The 18,436-nt window shown below is 36.5% G+C and overlaps 1 protein-coding gene across 1 annotated transcript; it reads right to left on the bottom strand.

Moving 5' to 3' along the window:
• Window positions 1-678: 678 nt before the first annotated feature.
• LOC122291091 lies at window positions 679-2,264 on the bottom strand. The gene is made up of 3 exons (XM_043098736.1): window positions 1,785-2,264; window positions 1,216-1,682; window positions 679-1,072 (listed from the first exon to the last, which is right to left on the bottom strand). Exons 1-3 carry the CDS (start codon window positions 2,262-2,264, stop codon window positions 679-681), a joined length of 1,341 nt encoding a protein of 446 aa, XP_042954670.1.
• Window positions 2,265-18,436: the final 16,172 nt, after the last annotated feature.

Genomic DNA, 18,436 nt, shown 5'->3' with positions numbered 1-18,436 from the left:
ATTCAACTTCCTATAGTCTATGCACATTCTCCATCCAGTTTTCATTCTAGTAGGTATCAATTCCCCTTTTTCATTTTTGACCACTGTGATACCAAATTTTTTTGGTACCACTTGAATGGGGCTTACCCATTGATTCTCTGCTATAGGGTAAATAATACCTATGTCTAATAATTTCAGGACTTCTTTCTTAACTACCTCTTTCAATGTAGGGTTCAATCTTCTCTGCATCTCTCTAGAGGGTTTAGATCCTTCCTCTAAATAAATTCTATGGGTGCAAGTTAAGGGATTTATACCTCTCATGTTAGCAATGGTCCACCCAATGGCAGACTTGTGTTGTACCAGCACATCAAGCAACTTACTCTCCTGCTCAGTAGTGAGCTGAGATGAGATTACCATTGGAAAAGACTCCTCAAATCCCAAATAAGCATATTTTAGCTCCTTTGGAAGGGCTTTCAGCTTCAAATCTGGGCTCTCCTCACTTGAGGACTTAGTGGGCTCTGGTATGAGGGGTAAAGGTTCGATCTTAGGCCTCCACTGGGTATCACTTGAAATTCCTACAGCAAGAATGGGAGAGATATAGTCAGCATCAGTTGATAAAAATTTCTCAACACAATTTTCTACAGAGTCAATATTTAAGAATAGATCCTCAAAAGACATTGCTTCCAAGGAATTGACTTCCTACACTTCTTCTGGTTCTTGAGGTTGCCTGCATAAATTGAAAATGTTAAGCTCTAAAGTCATGTTGCCAAAACTCAATTTTAAAACCCCACTTCTACAATTCATAATAGCATTAGAGGTTGCTAAGAAAGGTCTCCCTAAGATCACTGGAGCAGAAGAGACATTAGTTGAAGTAGTTAGTTTCATATCCAGCACCACAAAATCTACAGGATAATAAAATCTATCAACTTGTACTAATACATCTTCCACCACTCCCCTAGGCATTTTAATGGACCTATCAGCCAGCTGTAGTATGATAGAAGTTGGTTTTAATTCACCCAATCCCAGCTGTTCATACACACTATAAGGTAATAGATTTACCCCTGATCCTAAATCAAGCAAAGCCTGGCCAATTCTGGCATCACCAATTATGCAAGAGATAGTAGGTGAGCCAGGGTCTTCGTATTTAGGGGGTGTGTGATTTTGGATGATGGCACTACTTGCTCAGTGAGAAAAGCCTTTTTTTTTTTAACATTCAACTTTCTTTTGACAATGCACAAATCCTTCAAAAATTTTGCATAAGCAGGGATTTGTTTGATGGCATCTAGAAGTGGAATGTTTATTCTGACTTGCTTGAAAATTTCCAAAATTTCAGAGTTTTGTTTTTCTTTATGCACAGAAATCAGCCTTTGAGGAAATGGAGCAGGTATGGTTTCAGAACTCTCGAAATTTTCAACATGTAATTCACCATCTTGTTTTGAGTCAGATTCTTTACCTGAGTTTCCAATGATATGTTCAGGCTTATGCACAATCCTACCACTTCTTAAAGTTGTGATGGCTTTCATAGCCTTCACATTAAGCCCTTCTACTTGAGGTTGCTGAATTTGTGGGTTAGGTTGAGGTTGGATTGGAACCTTTCCTTTTTCCTGGGCACTCAAAGTGGTGGTCACTTTAGTGAGTGTCCCTCTTATGTCATTTATGGCTTGGGAATTCTGGTTATTTATGGTCGCTTGGCTTTGCATGAACTGTTGGAGGTTAATAGTGAGTTACTATATCGACTATTCTAAGTTCTTTTTCTTAATAAAGTGAGGCTGGTTGGGGTAATGTGAAGGTCCTGATGGTGGTACATAGGGCATGTTGGGTGCTGTGGAGGAAGAAGCTTGCTGGTCAATTTTCCAACTGAGATTGGGATGTTTCTTCCAGCCTGCATTATAAGTGTTAGGAAATGGCCCTGAATAATTCTTAGCAATCCTGTTCACAGCATTAGGTTGATCTAACAATATTTCCTTAAAAGCAGGTATGGTAGGACATGCATGAGTGCTATGTCCTTGGTCCTCACAAATTCCACATTTATCAGCATTTGGGGGCAACACATGCATTTGATTAACCTTTTTCAGTTTGATAGATTCTAGTTTCTTTGAAACCTGAGCTATCCTAGCATGCAAGTCATCAACTTCTTTGAGTTGATATTTTCCACTCCCAAATGTACCCCGTACATTTTCAAATCTGTCTCCAACATCATAAACATCCCATGACTGGGCATTCTCAGCCAAAAAATTGAAATCTTCAAAAGCTTCATCAGGATCCTTTCCAAAAAAACTCACCATTACACATGGTTTCAACAAACTGTTTCCTTTTGGGGTGCAAGCTTTCATAGAAAAAACTAATGACTCTCCAATGTTCATAACTATCATGTGGGCAAGCATTCAATAAATCTTTAAACCTCTCGCAGCTTTGATAAAAAGTTTCACCATCTTTTTTCCCAAAATTCATAATCTGCCTTTTCAAGGCATTTGTTCGATGCATGGGAAAGAATTTCTTTAGAAACTCAGTTTGCATCTCTTGCCAAGTCCCTATGGACTGAGGCCTTAGAGAATTCAACCGCATTTTGGCTTTCTCCTTAAGGGAAAAAGGAAACAGTTTTAGCCTAATCACTTCCTCAATACATGTCTTATCCATGAATGTAGAGCATACTTCTTCAAATTCTTTAATATGCAAATAAGGATTTTCAGACTCCATTCCATGGAAATGAGGAATCAATGGGATCATTTCAGGTTTAAATTGAAATTATTTGCATTTAAAGGTTGAATAATGCAGGAAGGAGGACTAGTTCTAACTGGCTGTAAGTACTCTCTAAGAGTCCTAGTGTGGTTCAAGATTTCCCGATCCTCATTTTCAACCATGTTATGTAAATTTTCAGAAGATGACTCAAAAGATATGGATGCAGAGTCTGTGGATGAAAGTGACTCAATCCTAGTTAATCATGATGCTTGATCTCTAGTCCAAACAGACATGCATTCTAAACTCAAACAGATTCAAAACAGATGTAAAACAAACTAAAGGAACAAAACAGATGCACACAAAAAAATTTCAACAAAAGGGAAGAGAATTGTTACCTAGTCTGTGAAGAGGTTCACAGTTATACTTCACTTTATTTTATTTTATATATATATATATATATTTTACAAGAAAGATTATGTTTTACCAGTTGTCCCCGGCAACGGCGCCAAAAACTTGATTCACTCAAAATAATGCTTCCAAGTATAAAAGCATGTTTAGAAGGTAGTGTGAGTGCCCAAGGTCATTTCCCTAGGGATGACTAGGCTAACATAACCCAACAAATAGTAAATGAGCAACACAAAATAAACAAAGTGGGAAAAAGGTATGGTAGAACAACTCCTCTTTATGAAAGAGGTATGTTCCCAAATGTGAAAGAGGGGCTGTAATGTAGTGGATTATAGTGAATCTAGGATGATTTAGAGGTGAGGCAAGTGAAACAAGGGGGTAATTCCTCCAAGGATAAAGCAATTGTAGAGGAGTCAGATTAACAAAGCTTAAAGTTGAGACAATAAAAACTAAAGGGTGACTAAAAGCTTTGAAACTTAAAACTTGAAAATGTCTATCAGAAAAAGAAAATACTAGGGTACAGATTTGGGGTTTCCTCTATCATCGGGTTATAAATGCTAGGTGCATTTGTTAATGTTAACTTAATCAAGATAATAACATTCAAGAAATAAGGAACAGGACAGCTCAAATAAAGGCACCGAATTAAGAAAAACCCTTTACTGCATTATCATCCATTTTCATCTCAAGACTCACAGTGGATAGATCCTTGATTATTTCAAGGTCTTGATGTGCCGTGAGTCTACACCAGGTCAAGAACAAGAGATTTATCCAAACCGATAGTAAATACGGCATGAACATACAACAATAGTTTCATATCAAATAAAACAGTAGCAAATAACCATCAACAATGAAGGAAGGAAACCCTTTCCTCTGCAAGCTATGAAAACTAGCCCCAAATCATCCTTTGATAGATGATTTGAAAACCCTAAAAAGTAAGGGAAAAAGTAATTATTCTAAAAACAAAACTGAGCTAAAGAATCCAAGATTGGACGTGAATGAATCCCCCTATGTCATGCACCACCTCTCCTTTTATCCTCTCCTTCCATCATCTCCATCTTCTCTCTCTTCTAACCGAATCCCTTCAATTTCACGGTTCTGCCCTCTAAGGGATGAGGTGTCCCTCGATTGCTCCTGATGAATGAAGGTGAGCTACTGCAGGGTCTTCCACGCAGGCCTTACGAGTTTGGGCTCAAAGGTTGGGCCATATGTTGATTTCGGGCTCATTGTTAGGACTTAGGCCTTAGCACCTGCAAGCAGAACATTCAGCCCATTAAGTAAAAGAGCATATTTATCCACTTAAGTAGCAATTTCAAACGTCCAAGATTTTGTTTGAGAATCCCTCAATTAATCTCTCTTTTGGACTATTTTATCTTGATTTCCTTTAATTGTAAGTAGATTTTATAACCAAAATAACTTGACAATCAGAGTTTTGTAAGTTTGTTACCTCACTACATCAACTAGCAGACATTTTTACCAAGCCGCTACTCAAGGGACCTTTCAAACAGTTGCGACACAAATTTGGCCTATGTTTCCAAACAAAACCAAGTTTCAGGGGGAGTATAAGGATTGAAGCCAAAGATCCCAAAAATCAAGCTGTCAAAGATCAAACAATCCAGCAAATCAAGGAGCAACACACCACAATTTCAGCAATCAAAGATCAAGCTGCAACATAATGACTGATGTATAAATTTAGAAAGATTGAATCTGCCTAGTTGTATATAGTCATTACGTAATTCCTTTAGTCTAGCATTCTTTCTATATTGTACAGCTTCTTAGAATAGAAACAGTTTGTAAATGATTCAATATATATATGAATGAAAGCACACTATCTCATGCAACTCATGAGACTGTTTTTCTCAAACTTCTTTAATAAATGTATGGAAAAGGAAGATACGCCTGCATTAAAAATGCTACAAAGAAGAATGCAACATACAAATAGATGCACAAAAAGGCACATATGGGCATGAATATAAACATATATACTTGCAAATCAACATACACATGTCCATGCACACGCACAGAGACAAATATCTATAACATAAACTGTTAAGCACAAGCTTTGCTGCTGTCAAGCAGCATCCTCCAATCCTAATTAAATGACTATGAGTTTTATCATTTAAGATTAAAATTAATTTGAAAGGCCATATCAATAAAAATTGGAAAATTTCAAATTTTCAAAACTTGAATCCTTTGTATTTTCTCTATAATATATCTTCTTATTTCTTCTATATCTAATTTATTACAGTTTGAAATTGAAAAATGCCACATTCTGAAAACTCCACAATCATATTATAATCAGCACTAAAAAAAATAACAATTTTCCAATGCATCACTTAGGTGCTCAACTAGTATAGCAATAGTTGACATAAAATGCTCATCAGTTTTCTTTTTTTTTTTTTTTTTTTTGTGTTTAAGAAGAGTCGGAAGCCACCCAGTTAGCAGCCTCATCCCAATTTTATTAATAAACCCTCACTTATGGCGAAAGAATACCATGGTTACAACCCGAAGCCTGGAGGTTACAAGTAAAAAACCAAAACCCAGACCTTCCAACAGGAAAACCATGAAAACACAACCACAATACATATGACTCAAAGAAATAAAAACCACATGCAACAACCTGTAAAAAAACCTGCACAACCAAAGAGTAAGAAAATAAAGAACACAGTGCAAAGAGAAACATACCTGAAGGGTGCCCGAGCCGTGCAACATCAACCAACCTCGAGAGCACCAATGAAAATAGGTTCGAATGTAAGCAATTGCCAATTTGTCAGGTCGTGCGAGGCTTCTAACCTAACGAGGCAGCCTTAGCTAGAGCGTCTGCCACAGAATTTCCTTCTCTGAAGCAATGATTGCACGCAACATCCATCGCCTCAATGTAATCAACAATTTGGTCCCAAAAATCCCATAAATACCAAAGCGAGCATTTTTTGGATTTAACCCAAGAAACAACCACCTGAGAATCAGAATCAATATCCTCCTCCCTCCAGCCGGCAATTCTACAAAGATGTATCTCTTCCAACAAGGCACGAAGTTCAGCCTCAGTATTAGTACAATTCCCAAATGGCTTGGAGAAAGAGAAAATAAGATTACCCTCCCTATCACGAATCACACCATCACCACCACTACTTCCCGAATTCCTGAGACTACTCCCATCCACATTCAGTTTAACATGGCCTTGAGACGGTTTGGACCACCTCACTACCCTATTTTTTGGTTTTGGAAAAATTGGAGGAATATCCAGTCACGCAAGTATCTTCTCATCCCCTGAACTAAGCTTTGTAATTTTGGAGATGTTCTCCATCACCACATGCAACCAGAATTTAATAGAGTGCCAAACTTCATTCACCGATTCCCTCCTATCTTCCATTCTAGCCTTACAATAACGTTGCCACAATGTCCACACTACAATGGACGGAAGTAAACCAGTACGGATCCCAACTTGGGACTGACGAGAAGTATGGCGAAACTACACAGCACTACGTTCCTTCCAACTTTGAATAGCCACAAAAGGGAACCCATTTCGATAGAAACTTTCCTCCAAAGGGCACTAGCAAATCTCCACTCCCCAAAACATGATTCAGATCTTCACAATGATGAGTCTCACAGCAATTGCAACAAGAGACGATAGGAATACCAAGCTTACGAACTTGCTCATCCACACTAAGACAATTAAAATAAGCTTTCCACATACAAATAGAAATTTTGCTAGGCAAAAAATTGTTCCATATCCAATCCACATTATCCATTTTTGGGAATTTGACACGGATAATATCCCAAGCCGACCTGGTAGAAAACTGACCATGTTTATCGAGGATCCAAATTAACATATCCTCTTTATTCTTAAACCCACGTACCGAAGCCATCACCTCACCTACCAGCTGAGGACCGACAAGATCATTAAGTTTTTCCACATCCCAACCGTTCCGAACCACCAAATCTTGCACACGAATAAGAGGCTCTGTGATGAGATTCACCCTTGAGAAAAGGGGGCCATCTTCTGTAAATTTATCATACCACAAAAAAACATTTCCATGCCGCACTTTCCATTGAGACTTTTGAAGAAGCAACGGGATACCATGAATGACATTCATCCAAAACTGAGAACCAAACTGCCCCTCTTGCATCAGAGAAACATGACTATTCTTCACATATTTAGCACGGAAGAATTTGGCCCAAAGAGAATCCTGTGTCAAAAGCTGCCAACCGAACTTTAAAAACATGGCCTGTTGGACCTCATCAAGGTCCCTAACACCCACATGTCCCTCATCACACGGGACACACAATTTATTCCAAGCCCGCCAATGTCTTTTCTTTTTCCGGTCCTCAACACCCCAAAAGAAATTAGCAAACATGCTGGAGAGTTTCCTCTTCACTGTCTTAGGCATATGAACCACCGAAAGCAAATGGATAGGCATGCTAGTTAGGACGTGTCTCAAAAGGACTAACCGGCCACCCTGCGATAACAACCTTTTTTTCCAACCCGCTAGCTTTTTTGTAACTCTCTCTATAAGAGGATCAAAATGAGCAATTTTGAGCCTGCCATCCACTATAGGAGCTCCCAAATAAGTTATAGGAAAAAGTCCCTAAGAGAACCCTGTAGTAGCCAGGATGTCTCTGGTACGACTAGGCAATAACCACTTAGACCAAAATGCTGCAGACTTATCATAATTAATCTGTTGGCTTGACCAAGCCTCAAACGTACGAAAAATCTCCATCAAAGCCCTGACTGTGCGCTTAGAAGTATTAGAAAAAACCACAATATCATCAACATACAGGAGATGAGACAACATAAGGGCACTTGAAGGCAGAGAGAAACATTTAATTCTCCCCTCCCTCACCCTCATGGAGATAAGCCCAAAAAGAACTTCCTGAACCAGAATAAAGAGATAGGGGGACAGGGGATTACCTTGGCGAAGACCCCTCTCTGATTTAAAGAAACCTTTATACGTACCATTCATCATGACCAAAAACCAGGGGGTAGAAACACAACTCCACAAAAGCTTACATAAATGTTCAGGAATCCCAAAAGAACGAAGGACAATCATAAGAAAATGCCAATCAACTTGATCGTAAGCCTTGCTCATATCAATTTTAATGAACAAATTACCTCCCGTTACCTTCTTATGCAGCATTTTAAGCACTTCTTGAGTGAGCGAAATATTCTGAAAGATGCTACGCCCCTTAAAAAAAGTACCCTGTTGAAGGGAAATTATAATCTTTGCAAGGACAGGAGACAAACGATTAGCCAGCAACTTAGCAAAAACTTTATAGATCACATTACACAGGCTAATCGGCCAAAACTTATCAAAACTCAGAGAATTCGGCACCTTCAGAATCAGCACAATAAAAGAGGAAGAGTAAAAGCGAGGTAAACTAGTACCTCGAAAAAACTCCTTCACCGCAGCCATGATATCATGCTTGATGAAGTCCCAACACGTAGTATAAAACGTAGATCCTAACCAATCTGGGCCCGGACTTAAGTCTGAGGCAATAGAAGCAAACACCTCTCTAACCTCAATATCTGACGGCTCATACAAAAAATCATCCCAATCACAATTCCCCAGACACGGTTGAATGAGAAAGACAAATCAGGGGTAGTTCCATTTCCAGACTGGCCCAGAATGTCCTCAAAGTATTTCACAACTCCCTCATGTACTTGATCCGGAGAAGAAAGAGTAACATAATCTGAAATACTCATAAAATGGACTCTCGAATTCCTATGTCATTGAGCAATAACCGCATGAAAAAAATTGGAATTACAATCTCCCTCTTGAAGCCATTTTTTCTTAGCTTGTTGGGAGAGTCTCACATTTTCCTGTTGCATCCAAGAGTCCAACTCTATCTTGGTCCTCAACAAATCATTGTCAACCGTGGTAGAAAAGCCATTTTGGACACTCTCCTCAAGCAATGCAATACGTTCTTCTAGTTGACAAATGCAAAAATCCACCCTGCCAAAAGTATTGTTATTCCAGGCACGTAAGATGATTTTCATCCTTTTCAGTTTACCGGCGAGCTTAATCAGATTATTATCACCCAGAGTCTATACAGACCAAGCCTCCCGAGCCACCCTAAGAAAATCTTTATGCAATAACCACATGTTCTGGAAACGAAAGGGAGTCAGGCCATACCTGGGAAAGGAAGAACTCAACTGAAGGACTAGGGGCAAGTGATCTGAAGTGCTGTGATTGAGAAGGCTGGCCTTAGCACCAGCACACTTGACCATGAAAACATTATTGACCAAGATACGATCAAGTTTAGCCCAACTACAGGCAAGGCCCTGTTGGCCATTACACCAAGAAAATTGTTTACCAGAGAGATACCAGTCTAACAGACCACAACTATCAATACAAAAATTAAACTCACTCATAGCTAGCCGAGATCATGGATTACCACCTCTTCTTTCAGAGTCATCCCGAATAATATTAAAATCACCCATAACAGTCCAAGGAATACCCATACAATTGATACTGCTCAGATGGGCCCATAACTCACGACGTTCGATTAAAGAACATTTAGCATAAATAAAAGAAACCATCAAAGTCTCCCTGTTGAAAGAGAACAAACCTATAAAGGATTGACTAGACACCGCAGCCAAGTCCATATCTATCTCCTCTAACCAAAAAAGACATATTTTACCTCCCTCTTCTACATTCGAAGTAGACTTATGAAACCCAATTCGGCGCGCCCATGTTTGAATTTTGTCCACTGCTTGAAACGGCTCAAAAATAGCTAATATCGAAATATTCATCTTCTTTATCAACCCACATAACCTTCTCTTGGAAGTGCCCAAACTACGGACATTCCACACCAAAATACTATCAAGCATTAAAAAGTTTGAGATGGAGAGCCTTAGCTCTCTTGGATCTCCTTAGGACAATATTACTTTCATCATTGGAAACTCCCTCCCCTATCTGCGAGTCGCCAGGGTCTGAGGTGTAATCCTTATTTCCATCACACACCAGAACATTTTCCTCTTTCGACAAAGCATCAAACTCGTTAGGACATAACAAAACTTCCCCCTACCCGAACCTTCCACTTCTTCCTCATGCGTAATATCTTGGACAACCACCTCCTCTACCACACTGTTATGCACTTGAGTCGAAGCTATTTCATCTGTTGGAGCAAGACTATCAATGATTTTCCCCACATGCAATTCTATTAGTTCCTCCGAACTAGCAGACGGCACACAACCCCCCTCCCCTGTACACGTTCTCGTTTCTTCTACATCCGGACAGTCTAATTCTGGTTCTACATGCAGGACTGAAACAGCTGCAATACCTGGGCTACATCCAAATGGTTTTGTTGAACTCAAGATTTTAATTTTTGTGTAATTATATATTTACACATGGATTTTGATGATAACAAATGAATTCAAAGAATGAAGAAGTCTCAAGATCAAGTTGTCTACACAATAGAGTCAAGCACATCAAGAAAACAAGCATGAACAAGAAGGGAACAAGTTCACATTAAAATTATAGAGTAATGTTGTAAATCTCTTCAAAATTTGAAATTAGGATTAATGCTCAAAATTAATATTTTATCATAAAGCATTAAAATAAATTTTTCACATGTGCATGAATATTTTTGAAAATTTTGAAAGATGATTGATTGTCATCTTTTACATGTGCATGCCTTGATTAAAGGGTTGAACTTTGAAAATATTAAAGATGATTGATTGTCATCTTTCACATGTGCATGTTTTATTTGAATATTTTCAAAAGTGATTGATGCTTTTTTAGACTTATACAAAAAGTAAAAGATTAGGTTTGAAATTTTTGAAAAGGAAAGTGTGCTCCTTTTGTCATATGCAAAAAGTAAAAGATTAGGTTTGAATTTTTTGAAAATGAAAGTGTGCTCATTTTGTCATATGCCAAAAGTAAAAGATTATGTTTGATTTTTTTGAAAAAGTGAATGATGTCGTCTTTGACAATTGAAAAAGAAGAACCTTTTATTTGAATTTTTTGAAAAAGTGAATGATGTTGTCTTTGACATGTGAATCTTTTTAAATTTGAATATGAAGTCTCATATGCCTATAAATAGATCATTTGAGAGCTTCACATTCACAACACCAAGAGCATACAACATTCATTCAAAGTTTTCATTCTCTCTTCTCTAAGCATTGAGCCTTAATCCTTGTTCATTTTGAGAGATATAGTTTGCACTGTATTGTTCTTATTTCACTCATTGAGGAGTGTTTTCTGATAACCTACCCACTATCAGCTCTTGTATCAGAAAAAGGGTGTGTATAACCCTTGTATGTGTAGAAAGTATTCTACACGGGGAATAGTTAAATCACCACGTGTAAGGTGATTGCAAGTGTAGAGGGTGTTCTACACGGATCCTTTGTAGTGGTGTTGTTCAAAGGTGTAATAGGTTTCTATCTCCACCTGAAGGAGATTGAATAGTGAATTTGGGAATCCTCAAGGGGTAGCTTGAGGCGAGGACGTAGGCAGTGGGGCCGAACCTCGTTAACATACTGAGTTTGCTTCTCTCTTACCCTTACTCATTATATTTATTATTATTTCATATTTTGTTTATATGTTATATTATATATTTGATTTATAATTTTTATTTTTTTTTAATATAACTCAATTCACCCCCCCTCTTGTATTAGTCATCTGGGCAACAATTGGTATCAGAGCTAGTTGACCTGTACTGTTCATACAGGCAGATCACTCATGGGAACTCCCGCTTGTGACTGTGTCACCGAAGCAAGACTCTCTGACCATGAGTGACGGTGCACCGGTAGAGACGGTGGCCGGCTAGTCTGGTAGATACAATTGTTAGGTGACATAGGGGCGACCTATGATCAGTAACAATTGGTATCAGAGCTAAGAGCTCTATTATAAGATTAACTATCTTTTGAGTTAAGATCTTATGGCTAACATTGCAACTTCATTTGGTGAAGGTCAATCTAGCAGTCGGCCTCCACTCTTTTGTGGAGATAATTACTCATTCTGGAAAGTTAGAATGAGAATATTTCTTCAAGCTCAAGGTAGAGAAATCTGGAAATGTATTGTAAATGGACCTTATATTCCAACAAAAGTGGTTGATGGAGTAAAGGTCAAAAAGGAAGAAGAAGAGTTTGATCGCGAAGATGATAGACTTTATACTTTGAATTTAACTGCTATGAATTTATTATTTAATGCTCTCAATGGAAATGAGTTTAATAGAATAATGACTTGTGCTACAGCAAAAGAAATTTGGGATAACTTGAAAGTTACTTATGAAGGAACTTCGCAAGTCAAGGAATCAAAAATTTATATTCTTACTCATGAATATGAAATGTTTAAGATGAATGATGATGAATCTATTTCTAGTATGCACACTCGTTTTACTAACATCATAAACAGATTGACAGCTCTTGGCAAAGTTTATTCCAATGTGGAGATAGTAAGAAAAATTCTCAACTCTCTACCAAAACGCTGGGAATCAAAAGTGACAGCGATTCTTGAAGCTAGAGACCTCAAGAAGCTCGAAGTCAATGAACTCATCGGGTCACTTATCACCCATGAGTACACATTGAAAAGAGGAGAAGAAGAAGGAAAGTCAAATAAGAGCTTAGCACTTAAAGCTGTTCCTCATGAAAGTGAAAGTGATGAAGATGAGGAAAATGAAGATAAAGATGAAGAAGTTGCGATGATAACAAGAAGAATTCAGAGGTTCTTGAAGAAAAATAGAACTCCTCAAAGGAAATCTTTCAAAAAGTTTTCCAAGAAAGATTCAGGTAAAAATGACACTTTAATTTGTTATAAATGTAATAAACCTGGTCATGTCAAGCCAGATTGTCCTCTTTAGAAATATCGAAACAAGGGCAAGAAAGCAATGAAAGCTACATGGGATGATGATTCAAGTAGCTCAGATAGTGAAGCAAGCAATGAAGAATCAGCAAATCTTTGTCTTATGGCTAAAGATGACATTGAGGTAACAAATCTTGATAATATTGAAAATCCTTCATATGAAGAATTGCAAAATGTTTTAGAAAAGATTTATGAGGAATTTGAAAAATTGGGTATCAAGTATACTGCTTTGAAAAAGAAAAATTCTTCTTTAACAAACGAAATTGAAATTTTAAGAAAAGAAAGTATCATTTTGAAAGATGAAAATCTTGAATTGAATAAGAAGAAAACCGATTTAGAAAATATTGTTGAAAACTTTACGAATGGAAAAAGAAATTTTGAAAAACTTCTTGGTAGTCAAAGATGTGTTTTTGACAAGGCAGGTTTGGGATATATGCCAAAACAAAAATACAAACCTTATAAAAATTTCTTTGATAATCATTCTACATCAAAGACTAATATTCAAAATTCTTTTCATAAAAATAATTTTGTCAAAAAATGATATTATTATAATCATTCAAGTTTTTTATATATGTCACATGCTATTTGTAATTTTTGTAATAGAAATGGTCATAATTATCATATTTGTCCTATTAGAAGAAATCATACAATGACTATTAAGGCCATATGGGTACCTAAAAATCTTGTTTCTTCTAATACTAATAAATAAAAGACCCAAAGAACTTGGGTACCAAGAAAAATCATTTTAATTGTTTTTATAGGTATGCATGAAGTCTTCCACAAGCAAAAATAAATGGTTTTTAGATAGTGGATGTTCAAGACACATGACGGGAGACAAGACTAAGTTCTTTGATCTTAGATCTAAAGAAGAAGGACACGTGACATTTGGAGACAACTCGAAAGGGAAGATCGTGGGAATAGGTAAAATTGGTAATGAATCTTCTCTCATAATTGAAGATGTTCTACTTGTTGAAGGTCTAAAACATAATCTTTTGAGCATAAGTCAATTATGTGATAAAGGATTTACAGTTACTTTCAAAATGGATAAGTGCATTATTTTGAATGATCATGATTGTAATATTTTTTTTATTGCTTTTAGAAACAATAATGTTTATACAATTGATTTTAAAGAAATTACCTCACAAGATGCTATTTACTTTTCAGTTCAAAATGAAACTAGTTGGTTATGGCATAGAAGATTAGGTCATGCCAACATGGAACTTATTTCCAAACTTTCAAAAAATGATCTTGTGAGAGGTTTACCAAAAACATATTTTCTTAAAGACAAAATTTGTGATACATGTCAATTTGGTAAACAAACAAAAACTTCTTTTAAAACTAAAAAACATATTTCCACTACTAGACCATTGCAACTGATACACATGGATCTTTTTGGACCAAATAGAGTTGCAAGTCTAGGAGGAAAATATTATGCATTTGTTATTGTTGATGATTTCTCTAGATATACTTGGGTCATCTTTCTTGCTCATAAAGATGAGGCACATAATGCCTTTACCAAGTTATGCAAGAGAATTCAAAATGAAAAGGGCTATACTATTTCAAGTATCCGAAGTGATAGGGGAAAAGAGTTTATTAATAAAAATATTGAAACATTTTGTGATGAAAACGGTTTTGTGCATAATTTTTCTGCTCCTTGAACTCCTCAACAAAATGGGGTAGTAGAGAGGAAAAATAGATCTCTTCAAGAGATGGCAAGAACAATGCTCAATGAGAACAACTTGCCTAGTTATTTTTGGGCTGAAGCGGTAAGTACTGCATGTTATGTTATAAATAGAGTTATGCTAAGGTTTAAGTTAGATAAAACCCCGTATGAGCTTTGGAATGAGAAAAAGCCCAACATTGGTTACTTTCATGTATTTGGATGCAAATGTTTTATTTTGAATGACAGGGATAATTTAGGCAAATTTGATGCAAAATCTGATGAAGGTATCTTTCTCGGGTATTCTACTAATAGTAAAGCTTATAGAGTATTCAATAAAAAGACTTTGACTGTACAAGAATCTAAGCATGTAGTATTTGATGAATCTAATTCTTCACTCTCCAAGAAATCTATTGAAGAAGAAACAGGAGGTATAAATAATACGGAAAGTCTCAATCTCAACAAAGAGAAAACAATAGAGGAAGTTCAACATGGAGCCATCAGGAAAAATCATCAAAATTTAATACAAGATGCAACCAAACAGTGGAAATTTGTGAAAGATCATCCAGTAGAACAAATTTTGGGAGAACCTTCACAAGGTGTAAGTACTCGATCATCTCTTAGAAATATTTGCAATCATACTGCTTTTCTATCTCAAATTGAACCCAAAAATATTGATAACGCACTTCTTGATGAATCTTGGATTCTAGCTATGCAAGAAGAGTTGAATCAATTTGAAAGAAATGATGTTTGGACACTTGTTCCTAGACCCAAAAATCATACTATTATTGAAACAAAATGGGTTTTTAGAAACAAGAAAGATGAGTCCGGAGTCATTACTAGAAATAAGGCTCGACTTGTAGCCCAAGGTTTTAATCAAGAAGAATGAATCGATTATGATGAGACATATGCACCTGTCGCAAGATTAGAAGCTACTCGAATGCTACTTGCATATGCTTGTTATAAAGATTTCAAACTTTTTCAAATGGATGTTAAAAGTGCTTTCTTAAATGGTTTTATAAATGAAGAGGTATATGTTGAGCAACCTCCAGGTTTTGAAAATCATATTTCCCCAAATCATGTTTTCAAACTCATAAAAGCACTATATGGACTTAAACAAGCTCCTAGAGCTTGGTACGAGAGACTCAGTGGTTTCTTGATTGAAAAAGGTTTTTCAAAAGGAAAAATCGACACAACTCTTTTCATTAAATATGAAAATGATGATATTCTTTTGATTCAGATTTATGTTGATCATATAATATTCGGTGCTACTAATGAAAATATGTGTCAAGTTTTTGCTAAGACTATGCAGGAAGAATTTGAGATGAGCATGATGGGAGAACTTACATTCTTTCTCGGATTGCAAATTAAGCAAGCAAAAAGTGGGACATTCATCAATCAATCAAAATATATTAAGGAATTACTGAAAAAGTTTGGGATGGAAAATGCTAAGGAAATTGGAACACCAATGAGCCCATCAACTAAACTTGATAAAGATGAATCCGGTAAGCCAGTTGACTCGAAGATATATCGAGATATGATTGGTAGCTTATTATATTTAACAGCCAGTAGACCAGATATTATGTTTAGTGTGTGCTTATGTGCACGCTTTCAATCATCTCCAAAAGAATCACATTTAATTGCAGTTAAGCGCATTCTTAGATATCTTAGTGGTACAATTAACCTAGGATTATGGTACCCTAAGCACACATCTTTCGATCTAATCAGCTACACAGATGCAGATTATGCTGGCTGTAAAATAGATCGAAAAAGCACTAGTGGAGCATGTCATTTCTTAGGTCATGCATTAGTTTCCTGGTTTAGTAAAAAACGAAATTCTGTTGCACTATCTACTGCTGAGGCAGAATATGTTGCTGCGGGTAGTTGTTGTGCTCAAGTTCTCTACATGAAGCAACAACTTGAAGATTTTAAACTCAAGTATAATCATATTCCAATCAAATGTGATAATACAAGTGCTATAAATCTTTCAAAGAACCCAATACAACATTCTAGAACTAAGCATATTGAAATAAGATATCATTTTCTTCGAGATCATGTGTAGAAAGGCGATATAGTACTAGAATTCACAAACACACACGATCAGTTAGCAGATATTTTCACAAAACCTTTACCAGAAGATAGATTATGTATGATCAGAAGAGAAATAGGTATGATGCATGTTATGAATATCTCTTAAAAGATAGACTAGAGTCAATAAAAATAGAGATAGATTTTTTAATACTTTTACATAAACTTGAGATTCTTAACCTCATGTTTGAGACGCTCATTCTCTTCATACAATATCATGTCATTCTTATCCATGGGAACCGGTAAGCGGAATGAAGAATCTAATAAAGATTTCAACTGTTTATTCTTCTGCCGAATGATTCCTTCCCTTGTGTGAGACTATTGAACAATTTGTTGAAGTACAACAATTTGTTCTTTGAGCTTTTCAACTTCATGATTTTTGGCTTGTAGCCGCTGAGAAAAAGCAACAATAGAGGAAGAGTAGCGAGTCCCAAGACTCACCAAGTCATAAATAGCATCAGAATCTGACTTATTAGTCAGATTATTATTTTCTTGCTGCAACATGGCACCAATGGCAGCTGCAGAAAGGACAGGAGGTTGAGATGCAGAATGCCTCATGGATGGATCTAGAGAAATGTTAGAAGAATGAGCCATTGAGAAAAGAATAGAAGGCTTAAAACAAGAATGCTGAAGGAATGCAGATGAGTTATAGAGATGAGATGAAAACTTGATGCGAATTAGATGAACTTCAGGACTGATTTTATAGAGATAGCATAAAGAATAAGACAAACTATTGTCTCTTCAAATCTTATTTAGTCAAAAGAAATACAAGATATGCTGGACACACATTGTCAAAAGTTTTCTTACTAAGCCAGCGAGATTAACAGTAGATTGTCCCTATTTTTCTAGTAAACGATGAACCTCTTCTGTTATCTGTCGATGTTGACCTTGTATCTGAACCCTTTCTCGTTCCAGCTCCTCTATTCGTGGTTGCAGATCATGAGCATACCAATCTGTAAATTTTTTCAACTCTTGGTTTTCTTGCTTTAGCCTTTTATTCTCACTATCCTTATTAGCAAGCTTTTGTCGTAACTCAGATATTTGCATGTTAAGATGATCAATCTCACTCACCCTCGCCATTAACCTTCGAGACATGATCGTAACAGAGGCAGCATATTGACTACTGAGCATTCTTGATTCTGCAATAATCTCAGAATCAGCCTTACTAGAAAAACGGTTCACTGCTCCTATCATTGTATTGACGGCCTCAGGAGAGAAGATTGATGATTGATACGTCAAGGGTTCCTGATTCAAGTCTGGAACATTAGTGGAAGAGAATTGCTCAGCCATTCTATTGTTGTGGTAAAACAGAACTCAGGTCAAGAAGCAATTATTTTTTTGGCATCCAATAGATGAAAATGATCATTTTTTTATAGCAACTCAGAGCCTTCAATCACATTTGTCAATAACATCAGGCGATTGTTTAAATCTCTAGCCGCACTAAATTCATAGAGTTAGGCCTCGAGACTTTGCAGCATTTGTCGGGTCACGGACGGCTCCTTTTTTTTTCAATTATCTACAGTGACTATTAAACGCATCATTTTCTTCAGTCCATTTACTTGTTGCGGATCCTTTTTAATGATGCCAAAAGGGGGAGAAGTATTAGACTAGAACATTAACATTGTTTAAATTGCTAAACTTGTTATATATGCTTGGAATTATATTTATACTTTTGCTTGAAAAACTAACGCACATTCTCAGGGGGAGCTTAAGTATTAATACAGCTTTCAGGTTCTATCAAGTATTTGTCATCATCAAAAAGGGGGAGATTGTTGAACTCAAGATTTTAAATTTTGTGTAATTATATATTTACACATGGATTTTA

This window comes from Carya illinoinensis, chromosome 13 (assembly GCF_018687715.1).
Source record: "Carya illinoinensis cultivar Pawnee chromosome 13, C.illinoinensisPawnee_v1, whole genome shotgun sequence".
Lineage (NCBI taxonomy): Eukaryota > Viridiplantae > Streptophyta > Magnoliopsida > Fagales > Juglandaceae > Carya > Carya illinoinensis.
Note: the sequence above shows the minus strand (reverse complement) of the source record. Positions and strands in the feature narration are given on the sequence as shown.